This window comes from Anopheles coustani, chromosome 2 (genome assembly GCF_943734705.1).
Source record: "Anopheles coustani chromosome 2, idAnoCousDA_361_x.2, whole genome shotgun sequence".
NCBI classification, from domain to species: Eukaryota; Metazoa; Arthropoda; class Insecta; order Diptera; family Culicidae; genus Anopheles; species Anopheles coustani.
The window spans coordinates 70,795,738-70,808,934 of record NC_071289.1 but is presented as its reverse complement, the minus strand read 5'-3'; the positions used below and the strand labels follow the sequence as shown (position 1 = coordinate 70,808,934).

The 13,197-nt window shown below is 41.6% G+C and overlaps 2 protein-coding genes across 3 annotated transcripts in view; one reads left to right on the top strand and one right to left on the bottom strand.

Moving 5' to 3' along the window:
• The first annotated feature begins 2,066 nt into the window (after positions 1-2,066).
• LOC131263474 (tyrosine-protein kinase receptor torso) overlaps positions 2,067-13,197 on the top strand; it is a 35,489-nt gene continuing 24,358 nt past the window's right edge. The window contains exons 1-2 of one of the 2 annotated variants that reach the window (XM_058265675.1): positions 2,067-2,266; positions 3,956-4,338. The gene's annotated coding sequence lies outside the window, so the exon portion shown is untranslated. The remainder of the gene's footprint in view (positions 2,267-3,955; positions 4,339-13,197) is intronic. The other variant, XM_058265676.1, reaches the window with a different exon arrangement.
• Positions 10,157-12,273, bottom strand: LOC131264929 (odorant receptor 4-like). The gene is made up of 6 exons (XM_058267191.1): positions 12,179-12,273; positions 11,735-12,116; positions 10,788-11,101; positions 10,517-10,721; positions 10,269-10,424; positions 10,157-10,210 (listed from the first exon to the last, which is right to left on the bottom strand). The coding sequence occupies exons 1-6, from the start codon at positions 12,271-12,273 to the stop codon at positions 10,157-10,159; spliced, it is 1,206 nt and encodes a 401-aa protein (XP_058123174.1).

Here is a 13,197-nt window from a genome sequence, read left to right as displayed (position 1 = left end):
TCGTATTGTAAGTAGTCTGTAAACAATAAAGAAAACTTAAAGCAGGCAACCAACAAACAATAATTACCGATGGGTTAAGTTACGAAGGAGTTCAAGTTCACTGTCGTTCCCGCTTCCTGTACCTTGTTGTAACATCGCACGAGTTCGCCATGTAAAACCGGTTGACATTCAAATGCCGTCTTCGACGAGGAAATGGTTTACATTGAGAATCATTCGACACAAGGTTTTCCTACTGACACACAGAGCGAAAACCGGTTCAGCCAGAGATGCAGTTTCATCTCGGTAACTCTGAATAGATTACACGTGCTGCGTCACGGTGTACTGCGAAATTGCATGTTGATAGCAGTGGGAGTGTGGGTCAGAATCACGACACAGCACACATTCCGGTTGCCTCTGGCGTTGTTCTCTATGCCGATGAACTCACTCGCCTTCCCTAATGCAGCTTGGGGGTGGAGGCCGCTCATTCAGTGATAGCATAGTTATGACTGTATTGGACACTGATGTTACTTCCTGGTTTGACGCTCATAAGAGACTCTTTTGCAGCCTTTAATAAGCAGATAAGTTTGCTTTTCGATTTTATGATCTGAGGGAATGTTTTGGTTTCAATTTACCTGATAATTATACGAAATGAATTGCTCGACGAAATTCAAATTCAATGTTGCTCTCAATACCACGCAACAGTCGAATCAATTCTGAAACCAGAAAGTAAAAAGTTGTAAACAACTATGCAAAGCATAGAGGAAAATAATGAAAATGCTCACAACATCATAATGCTATAACAAAACTGCATCACTGCACATGTACCCCGATGCATTCGAGCAGCGTCTACCGACGGTTCGTGCATCGGCTAACCCTTCGGTCGAATCGAGCAGTCTACAGATAGGTAAGCAGCAGATGTACAGTCATGGCAACATTTTGACTACATCTAAGGAAGCCGGGATCGTAATGTTTAAATTTTTGGGCAATAAGGACAATGCTGATTAGTTCTATGCCATAAAGGCACCATATTCAAGAGATTAAATATGCGAATTGCATATGTTACCTATTGAATTGCCTTTGAGCAGTATTAATTTCGCGACCAAGAAAAATGACACATATGGTTTGAGTTAGGAAAAGAATAATTTAAGACAGTTATTAGCAAAGTAGCATATGTAAACGATTATTGTAGATGAGTAGTTTTGCGGTTTATTTGCATAAACTGATCTAATAACACAAAAACAGTGACTGCTCCTGTGGTTCTACTCTTCCACTAAAAAATGTCTCCTCGCATCGGTACAAATTACGCTAGTAGGTCTCACTAACATCAGTTCATTCATTCATTGCATTTTTAAATAATATAATGCAGTTCCAAGTTTTTAGCTCAATCAATCCGACACCTGTAGGAATGAAAAAAAAAAAACCTATGTACGTATTATGAATGAAAAACCACCACGTACAATTTCTTCCTACCGCCTGTTGCACGTATATTTTAATGGCACCGAGCGATGCAGTTCGGTTGCCGGTGCAGGTTGAGAAATAAGCATCTCGTGCACTTGACGTACTCTCCAGTCTTGCTCATCCTTCAATCGGGACCTGGCAAAATACTACGTCCATTCATACGAACGATAATATAATGCTCGCGGTAGCAGTGACTCGCTGTACGAAACTTTCTCTTGTCTGGTGGCTGATGCACTCTTCCGGCAGACATGCACTTTTTCTCACCATCGCGAACGCATCCTTTGTGAGAACACGCTGTACAGGGCACAAGCGGTCAAGGTGTCCTTTTTTCGCTTGAGATAAAATGGAGGATGTTGGAGTAGATGTGTCAATCGAAATAGACCAGATCCGTGGTACGTGAAGGATGGTATAAAAAAGAAGCTTTTGCTGAGCTCGTTACCAGTGCACACAAGCATGCAATCGACATTCGCGATACTAAAAGGAGCGACGGCAGAGACACTATGACAAACACATCGATGGCACGCGCGGGATGATACCCACATCCGAATCGACCGTATCGATAACAGCGTTGCTATCAGTTGATAGTGAGCGCTCGAACTTATCGCTCGTGCTTTCGTTGGCGCCGCAGAAAGTGTTTTAAAGCTTTCAACATACCGCACTACCGATCAAGCTGTGAAGAAATTTGTTAATACACCTGCAGGTGATTTTTCCTCCGACGGTGTGATTCCTACCACGTTTTCGAAACGTCGTTAAAACACATTTAAAATTCCTCGCCCTCCATTCTCCGGCACCGGCAAGGTGCGGGTACTTTATCATCATTAAGCGCCAGGTAAAGTGTGCACTGTTTTCGAAACATTCAGCGAACCGAGTTGAGGAAAACATTGCCAACTAGGTTTTACCCAATGTTACCCAGGTGCTTCCTCATACCCACGCGGGTGTCGACACTCCGTAAGTCTACCTGACCGCGGTCTTCCGTCCGTCCCGGTGACTGATTTGCGGCGGTTTTTCTGGTGGCTTCAAAATATCAAAACCGCATCATCACGCGCCACCGATGGCACCGTCGATCAGTTGTTCGGTTCTACTTCACGCGGACGGATCGCAGTAGATGGCCCATCCCCTTGAACCCTTGAAGAAATAACTGTTCAATTTTTTTGTGATTGGTGAACAAAAAATCAAGTAAAACATTTCGCTTGCAATTGTAAACAAATCGACCAGTGTGTTCGGTACAGTAATAATTGTTGTGCTGGTGGTTTTGAGTTGCAGCACAACCCAATGATCAAATATTGTTGGACTCAAACAGTTATATATATATATTTGTGAAATAATATTGTGTACTAAAGAACAGTAAATGATTTTGTTTTTTAATTTTATTTCTAGTGAAACCACTGTTGTGGCATGTTTTCGTGAAAATGTAAAATTTATGTTTTCCGAATAGAACTAGTAATTAAAATATACTTTTAAACTATTCCATGAAACAAGCAGTCTTTAATAGGGTTTTCGTTGAAAACATTACTGCAGTTATTAAATTTTTCCTATCTAAACTAATGATCCAAATAATCTGGATAAGATATGAAAAATGCACTAAGCTTTGTGTTTTGGGACAACATGTAACGTATCGACTTAGAAGAAGTTTCGTTTCCTTTAGTGCAGCAGTCCGTACCCTCAAGAGTTAAGTGCTGCAGGCAACTCCTTGGTGTCCTTGTGTTTGTGTTCCCAGATTTGCATCGGAAATTCCCCACAGGGCTGAATTCAAATGTGTGTTTTGAATAGGTTTTTTATTCTTTCGTTCTTCGCGTCTATCTTAAGGGAATTGATAGGCCTGGTTGTTATTGGATGTTTTTCCACGTTTGTTTTTTCATTTTGTTCTCGTTTGACACCAGCGCAGCGAGTGTGTTTTTAATTTCGTCTCTTAACTCCTGCATGCGTTGTGGTACGAACCTTGTACTGCTTAAAAATTCACTGTCAACATATCGAACGGCGCAAGTGTGTTCCGTGCCGGTGCCATACATTCAACAGGTCTCAACCTCAAGCATATTTGATGGGGGCCTTATGCGTTCTAGAGCACGGCGTTTCCGTCGTTGCGAGTGCGTGGAAGTGCGTACCTTTCCGCCGCTGGGTGTGTGAAGACATCGGTGTGACGCGACCCGCTTACCACAGTCGTCCCGTTCCTCGTGCGTAGTGTTTGTGTCGTCTTCATTTATCGCCAACACTTCGGGCCCGGTCCATCGCCATCGGTGGTGGGCTGCTGGATGATAGAAAATCAATCTCGATCGAATTAAAGTGATCGGGCCAGAACAAAGTGGCCAACTTGTGTAGCTGGCGTGACAAGCGCTAACGATGAAAAGCTAAATCATTTCCATTTTCCCACGTGATACTTCCGATCGATAAGATTGATCAACTAATGTTTTTGAATTACTTCCAGTTCAGTTCATTTGTGAAAAGTTCCTCGTTCTCCATTTTTTTTTTTTTTGTGATTCTAATGGGCATTGCACCAAATGCCATTCGAATCTGTGTGTAGGTGTGGGTGTTTGTGTTTGTGTTATCAAAAGTGAGAGAAAAAAACATGCCAGTTCCAAGAACGCCATTGCGCGAGTTAATCAAATAATTTCCAAAAATCCAAAAAAGGGTTCTTACTGAAGAGTTGGCCCGTCAGTTTCGTAAACCTTGCCCTCGCCCGGAGGTTGTGTGGCTGTGTGTGGGGCGCGTGTTAATCAAATCAATCGAAACCGCATCTGGCACTGCATGCGCCAGCAACTGGAAGCAACGCTCCAGCACACGGTCGAACTAAATCGAAACGCAAATTGGATGTAACCTTTGGCAGGGGGCCGAAACACGCTCGAAGTGAAGTGATCGTCCGAACCATCGCCGGCATCGACTTTTACTGCCTCACACAACCAGAAGGTGAGCCAATCAACACACTGTCACAAATAAATATTTGAAAAAAGAACAACAATTGCCCAATTGATTCAACAAACTCACACGCCCGATGGGAGTTGTCTTCTCCAAAGTCAGCATCGCGAGGAACATTGTTTTGTTGTCATTTTATTAGCAACTTAAACGCCTCAAAAGTCCTTCGCCTGAGTTGGTTTTCTCTAGTTTTGCATCACTACCGGATTAAGCCGAAACAGGCACAACCGTCACCGGAAAGCATGTGCTGTGCACCGGCCGTACCTGGAAAATTTAATTGAAAAGTTCACCATTTTCCTGAGCACGGTCCGGGCAGGATGGTTGACGGGCGCTGGCACAAACACCAGTCGACGATGTTATGCGCTTGATTGCGAGAATTGGGACGGATGTGAATTTTTGGGGAAAATGACAATTGCATTCCCAACAAGTTAATCCATTCTAAAACCGTACCTTTTTCTGCATATGAAACCGTTCACATTCAATTTTCGCTCGTCCTTCAACAATAGTGGATTTGGATATTTTAATTTATTTAGACTACAAACACAGTTCTCATTTTTACCGAAAACAATTTGAATTCAGACTTTTCAACGTCCCATAAAATTAAATTAAACACGCAAAAATGCTAATTTAGATGAACAGTGTTTCATTGATATTTACGGCGGTGGGTTTGTCTTAATTATTATGACATACATGGCATACCGCTGACTTAGTGTACACAAGTTTCGTATAAGGTGTACCAATTCTAAAGATTTACATAATTAAATTATAGATATATTATTTATTTACTTATAGCCTGTCAGGTTAAATTAAACTATACAGGTTGAACATATAACACTCGTTGGTGGAGATCGTTAAGGATTTTAAACCTAAAAATAGTACTGATATTAGCAGGAAAACTATTTATGTGCAGTAATATTGCATGTACGATTTTATGGCAAGCCCACGCGCGTGCAATGCCTACGGCTTCACTGCCGTTGGACGGACCAACTATGGTTTCTACAGGAAACCCAATACACTTCCGGGGAAACGAGTGTCAAGTCTTAAAATTCAAACTATCCTATTTTCACAAATCTTATTTTTAATCCCTTATACTTGCGCAAAGTAGAATATTTTCGTCAACAAGTTAATACTGTTTCGATTTGTGTTTCGATAAAACAGGTTACCTATCTGTGGCATTTTATTTTTGTTTCAACACAACCTGATCTGAGGTATATGTTAAATCTTTAATCAATCCAGTATTCAAACTTCTTGGATGGTTTATCGCGTTTTTGTCTTTGGCCAACAATCAGTACCTTGATTGGACAGTATATTTAAATGAAACTCGCTTAACAAACTCATTTTAAATAACAGTTATGGTAGAAAATGCTGAATCAAGGACGTATGAAAGAGCTGACAATAAAAATAGGCGCTCCATAGAAATACGTTTTATTTTCCGCCCACAAACTGGGCCCTATTGCATAGTTGCTAAGTTGTACGAAAACATGAGCGTAGGAATGTTAAGTTGCTATTTGAAACCATTCCCACGCTGTAATGCTCATTTTCCACATCGATTTGGGGCGAAAATGAGCATTCCCATGATGGGTCGGTTGTTTTCCCAGTCGAGCAAACATTCCATACAATTTAAATCCTTCGTAAGAGTCGTCCGTTCTTTGCCCTCCTTCGTGTTTTAGCTGCAATGTCGGCTGTAAATATACGGTGCCTTGCGCCAAACGCAACACATGCATCTTATCGAATGGTTTTTCCGGGAAAATCTGCATACAATTCCCATCCGTAACGTCTTGTCAACAAGGCGGAAATTATTGGATTTCATCAGGCTATTTATTTCATAGATCACATCATGCACGGCTGAATAATTAAAGAAACTGCCGGCCCCGGTGCATCCTTCCACCTGGCACGATTTTCCTTGCGTCCCCAAGGTTGTTTCACGCTTAACGAGATATCCATTTTCCGCAAAACAGACAAACAAATTCGCAGAATAGAAAGACTGAACTCGGGCCTGCCATTTGCCAACAATGGAATTTAGTTTGCATTATTGATGCAGCAAACACGATGCACCCCGACGGTGCTCGTGCACACCTTTGTGCGTTTGTAATTGTTTAGTTGCCTGCATTTACCCATTCATGAGGGCTACTTAAGGGTGCAAAAGCTTAAAGTGTCAGCATCGCCAACGCGGAATCACGTGCAGTGCGTTCGATTGTAATTTCAATACAGCAACCGATGAAACGGTCATGATCATGTGAAGCATTAAAACAAACATCTATCGAAATACCAATACGGTGGAGAATATCGTACATTTTGTGCGATAAACATTTTGAAATATGTTTAGTAAATGCACGTAACCAAGGAGCATCAGTGAGTGACGTGAGCGTGCCCAAAATATGATTGCCATCGTTCATTTATTGATTCGTTTATTGAAATGCATTCTTTTAATTGCAATAAGTATAAATTATGTAGGCTTTTCTTTATATTCAGAGGATGCTTATCGGGCATCTGTCTATGGTGTTTCACTGTACTAAAACAGAAGAAAATGGTTCGAAATAGGTTATTTTTTATGGCGCATGTTATGCAATCCACAACACTCAATCAAACTGATACGTTTTCTGCTGGACGTCAAAAACAGCCATCAAATATGAAGGGTATTTTATCCTTGGGAAAGGAAAATAAAACTATTGTTTTGCATACCATTGACTGCAATCCTTGTTACGAGAGTGATGGAAACAATGCTGGAAGCGAGAGATAATCATGATTACGTTGCACTCAAGCTCAGCTGACCAAGGATGGTACCATTTAAAAAAAAAAAATCTTTCTGGTGTTAATCTCACCCGTTTCCGGAAATATGTTGTTGAAACGATTGCAGCTTATTGCAGAAGCAATCCATCCACCTGTACGGACCATCGATGGTTTGTAACGATTACAGTCGCAAGTGCTAGTGCTAGAACGTCCCTGAAAGTGAAAATAAACTGATATCTCCCTATGAAACGATTTTTATGTTCAGCCGGTCATCGCTAGTTGAATCGACACTCCATAACGGACGCCGATGTAAGACGGCACTTGAAATGGAACCGGAAAGCAGGCACACACAAAAACAGAGAAGGAAAAAGGAAGGATGGCACCGCGATCGGATGATGATGATGACGATGGTGATGGATGCATCTATTTTCCATTGCAGAAGGCCATGCTGCCTGTTGCATCTTGCAATCGTTGCTCTCGGTGGCGCTTTAACAAAAAAAAAAAGGGCTGCAAGGAAACGGAACGTAAAAGAAACCCGACCGGAGTCGATCCAAGCTCCACTTTTCCGACAAAGGGAGCTGTTGTTAGTGTTGGTTTAAACTGATACCTCTCTTGGGTGGTACCGCACTGCTGAAAGCAAACGGCAAACAATCGTAGGTTGAGCCAGCGGACGAAGGACTCACCCCCTCAAGGTGAGGACGGAAATGCTTCGTTACTGATTGAGGAAGACAATTTATGAAATTTAACGCTCGACTGGATGGTTTGGAAATGTAACTGGAAGCGAACCGTATCAAGCAGTAGGAAGCTTTCTGCAAATTAATTTATAGAACGTAGGCAAATAACGTGCACGTAGGTTGATATTTGAATACCACCTTGATAGTTGCTTCGGCTAATGAAATGTATGAGATTAAATTAGATTGGCAAAAGGTTACAGCTAGAGCTACACCGGTAATTTTATGTTGATTCAAATGTTTCTATCAGTTAAATCATGTTAATACAGAAATTAAAAACCATACAGGAAAGGAAGTTGTTGGAAAAATATATTTTTAATCATTTTAAAACCATTTCAAACCCATACAATTGCAATTGTCAGAAATGACAGGGCCGTATGGGGACACCTGCGTGGGAGTGTTCGTGGGGACATGTCAAACGCCCCCGCGGGCAAAGGATCGTTCCCGAAAAAGTAGAGTATCGTTGCTGAAAGAGGGCGCTAGTGAGGGACTTGGTATAAAAGGCAGTACCGAAGAGAAAAGCGCCAGTCGCAAAAGTATAGAAAAGGAGAAAATAAATTAAAATTTTGGCTGATCAGTGGATCACGTCTAAAACATTTATCAACCTCTTTTTCTTTCGGTGACTCTACGTTGTAGTTAAAACAGCAATGTTTGAATCCTATTTGCTGAGCACTCGTGATACAAATAAATCAACTAACTGGCAAACGTTATGTGGAAGAAAAAACAATACAGATCGGTTTTAACAAATCATCACAATTCTGATTAGTAGGATTAGCAATTTGTATACAAAACAACAAAATACTTTAAAATAAAACGCGCACGTGCAACCGCAAGGGTGTAGCATGTGTTTTTTAATTTCCTTTCCGTCCCTTTTGTCCAGCGAATCGGACGGGTTTCCCAAGCTAAGTAATCTCCAGCCGGTTAACAATGTGTGCGTACCCGCTGTATCACGTGAACTTCCCTAACGGTGCGATTATACCCGTTCTGGTGGGTGGTTAAAACCCGAGCAGCAACCCCGAGATGGAGACGCCCAATACTTTGTACCCTGCACTCCGACCGGGAAGTCATTTGATCGCTCGAAGGGTTTTCTGACGTGATTTAATCATTTTATTCTAGAGCAACCTACACGTGCAATCCACCCGGCACTGGTTGGTTGAGCTGAGAGATTCGATGTCGCTGAGAAAGAACAAACAACAGCCCGGGTTGGTCGGGAAAAAGGGAAACCTACCTCCAGTCAGGATTTCTGAACAGACTAAAGTTTCGTACCAAGGTACACACAGTCACAGTCCCGGGCAAATATGGTTCCGTGCAATAGAGATACAGTTGCAAAAGGCGTCCTATAACAAGCGAGCGGATGTACAGGATACACTTTTGCGTTCGAAAGCTGTCTATTAGTGCCAGTTTATACGAAACGAGTAATGGCAAGGGAGCGTAAACTTCATTCCAGCGTAGTTTGCATTCCGGAAAGTTTACAAGGCGCATTTCGAAGACTCAGTATTTTTATCTATAGTACTCTGTTTGAGCACAAGAGTTTTGATTTGTATACGCTTGTCGTCAAACTTAACCTTCGTACGGTCTCTAGAACAACGTCAAAAAAAATTGGGTACATTTGAAAGCTTTGAAATGTTATACATTTGTTGAAAATCAGACCTTGTACATCAAGATAAATTTAAACCAGTGATAGTGTTTTCCTAAACTATTTCTTCAAACTTTTAATCACTATTCCTGGATGGAATAGCGAATAATTCATATGAACATGCTTTATGTGCTTCTTGTTCGTCGTCTTCTTCGTCTATTTTTTTTCCGTCCGTCTTCCGTCACACCTTACCATTAACGGCTTACTAGCCTTCTTCCTTTTTTGCGTACCGTGATAGTCAATCTTCCTGTATATAGTGTGTTCTTAAAAAGTTCACAATATGTTTCGAACATCTGATAGGTCTTTGAAGGGTTTTAAAATATTGAAACACTGATCAATCACTGAACTCATTTCTAGTTGAGGGACTGCATATTTATTTCTATGTATTAAGTTGTAATAATTCATTGAAAGAGAAAGATGAATATTATCAAAATGCCACTATTGCCACGTTTTTCCCAAATACATCTTGTACTTACTAAGGTTGTACGTAGGTACTTTTTTGACCATTATGTGGCATCTTCATTTCCAACAAAATGATCATGTAAACCAGTTCCATAAGAAGTTTCTTAAGTGTGAATGGTTTTTAATGTGATATTGAAGCGACTTATGGGTGTTTCAGCTGTACTTAAACGGTTGTAGAACAATATTTTCATGTGTAAACTGTGTGTAGGTGTGTGTTGTTATTACTGATTTAACAAACATCCATGAATCTACTTCATTCGATCATTGTGCGAAGCAGCGTAAACATCGAGTACGATCTGCTTAGGATCTGTTGAAAGATGGAAAAATGAGAAAACATACTGTATGTTGTGTATTCCGAATCGTACCGCAATGAACGTTTCGTATGTCAGCGGAAACAGCCAGTAAACATCGATGACGAACGGTTTTTGGGCGCGCATCATCGTGAAGCGGAGGTCCTTCTTCAGTCGATCATTGAGCACGATCCAGTTGCTCGTGCTAATCGCTTCGTGGATGCTAGTAGACTGTATGAAAGAAGGACGAAAACAAACACACCTCAATGGGTGTTTTTTTAAAGAAAAAATCATACAGTGGCGGTATGATTCTAGCTTCATACCGTGGCGGTAACGCGGTTGCCAAAGAAGCTCCACACGAATATCTGAAAAAATCCCGTCACCATGTACGCCCCGAAGCGGAACATCTGCATCAGATCGCCCTTGAAGAACATCAGCTCGAATGCGGTGAGGCAGATGATGACCATGCTGCACACGAACTGCGCCATAATGTTGGGCTCATACAGCCGCTTCACCCGATCACCAAACCTGCGGGAGAACGCACGAAAGTGAACCCATGTCGACCTACTCCCGACAAACGACAATTTGGCTCACTGGAGCAGCTGCTGGTGGCTTTCAATTAACTTGTGAATTTGCAAACGGATCGCATCGTCGCCGTGCAGCGGTCCAACCGGTGGAAGCAGCAGCCCCTCGCCGATCGCCTCAAACTCCATCCGGTGCAGCTGAAACAGCAGCGACAGCTGGCTGAGCATCAGTGAGCCCACAGAGTCAAAGTACACCACGTTGAACAGCACATACGAAACCAGAAAGGCCTGGCACAGGAACACGAACCCGTATCCGAGCGGAGTGGCCGTATTGAAAGGATACCGGGCGCGCAAGATAAAGGACTCACCGTTGGAGAGGAGTGCCTGCCAGTTAGGGAAGCCAACAAATGTTTCATAGTCATTAGAGATAATAGATTCGTGTAATAGTAATAATAGATTCGTGAAATAATGATAGACAAATTGTTAGAATTGAAACCTCGTAGCTGCCGATATAAAATTTCGAAGTTCGGTAAGAATAAAAGAGATCATAAAAATATCAACTTCTACTGCTTCGGATACGTGAACGAAAGAAACCCAATGTGCGAGAGTTTTGCATCGCTAAACATATAGAAATCCTTCTTTCCGTGAACGCGTTACATTCGTGTCGGTTACTTACATAATTGATGAACTAAAGAGTGCACCTATTAGAACCTGGTGGTATGACACAATTTTAAATGGTGTCGAACAGCTGTTAGTACATTTTAAAGTAGTTTTTTATGTGAACGGACCATTTAGTGCATGCAAAAAAAAAACAAACAAATGTTATGCATTGAAATTTTTTGAATAAGTCATATGCGATACTGAAAAAGAAACATCTAAATAACTTAAGTATTTATGTCTTGCATAGCACAAGCTATACTTATTGTTGAAAAACAATACGGGAAAAGCAGGGGAACATAATAAATGAAGCATGTAAAGGGCTAAGTATAAAAAGGGCATCGGTACAGCAACTCTTACGTGCAAGATCAAGGTACCGCCTAGTATTACGGCCAGTGCGTTGGCGAAATATAAGAGCACAACTTCTTGCAACTTCTGGCGCCGAATACGATCGACAAACTGTTCCCCGCTGTTCATGTAGCGTTCAAAGTACAGCTGAAACTGCTCGATGCACTCGTCCAATCGCTCGATACTGACGATGCAGTGCCACTTCTTAACCAGCATCATCACCAACCCCGTCAGAATGCACATATCGTCCCCGAACAGACCGATGTCGTCCAGGACGCCCGCCAGATCCCACACTATGGTGGCGATCTGTAGCACAAAGAATATATCGGGCACATAGTAGACCATCCGGTGGAAGAATGGACCATCCCGGGCACCCCGGTACACGCCAAGTACTCTGCAATGAGAGGGAAATCGTGCAAGGCGCAGGTTTTTGCGGAATCCTCAGATCAGTCGCACTTTAACTTTGCAAAGTTCTCTTTCACGAACACCACGCGCGAAACAAAGAGATCCTGCTGCTTGAAGCGGTCGATCCTTCGCCGAATGGATTGCATTTCAATGCGAATCGATTTTACTAAACCAAAAGAAGTTGAATTCCACTGCAATTCACCGAACCCGATTGAACCGTTTGAAACGGCCGCTCAGGATGCCGGGAGCTTATAAAGAAAACGAACCACATGTTCCGTGGAATGCACCTGTGGAACTAGGTATTAATTAAGAGTACATCCGTACGAGTATGTCAAACGGCATGACGACAATCGGGCGTAATATACGCCCAATTAGGCGCCCTAATGCAGCGAGTTCCTGGGGAAAATACCGGCTCTGGTAATGAATACTTCTGCTGGATGCAATTAGGCCTCGTTCCAACACGGTCAGGCGCAAACGAAAAAACCATGTGACTTCATTTAAAAAATCTGCAGGAAAATGCAGAAGGCTAGGACTATGCGACAGAACGAAACGAACATGTGATCTCCTATCGATCCATTTGATAACCCCTCTTGTACCAGAATAAGGGGTTGTTATAAATCGAGGACAGTATGATTGCAAAATACATTTCAAGGGCATAAGAGAAATATTGAACGCATAACATCTAATCACATTTTACCTAAGCACCATCGAAAGAACCATCGATAGAATATGGTTCTTACGAATAAGTCGCGAGAAAACATAAAAAATACAAACAACTCGTACATGTTTTTTCGAGTTAATTCAAAATTTATAACGCTTTACGCTGTAATACCTACGACCGAATATTCAAATAAAACAGCTCCCAGCTTGCTAGAAAAAATAAATACGTTTTATACTACAACGTCAATGTTTTCAGCAATATAGCGGTCAAAAAAGTTGAAAAATAGTTTTACCGTTTTTATATATGGAATACATTTTTAAATCTTTGAATAAAAAATTTATAAATGTACATCTCGGAAGATTAATAAATCATTTAGAATGAATCTCGGATAAAAGATTTGTGTGACACA

Bases quoted from the DNA above. Each gene is read 5' to 3' on its own strand.
- LOC131264929 (XM_058267191.1), bottom strand. From the start codon at position 12,273: ATGCAATCCATTCGGCGAAGGATCGACCGCTTCAAGCAGCAGGATCTC. The intron at 11,102-11,734 runs GTAAGAGTTGCT...CCTAACTGGCAG, and splicing joins GCGGTACCTTGATCTTGCAC to GCACTCCTCTCCAACGGTGA. The intron at 10,722-10,787 runs GTGAGCCAAATT...GTTCTCCCGCAG, and splicing joins AGCCACCAGCAGCTGCTCCA to GTTTGGTGATCGGGTGAAGC.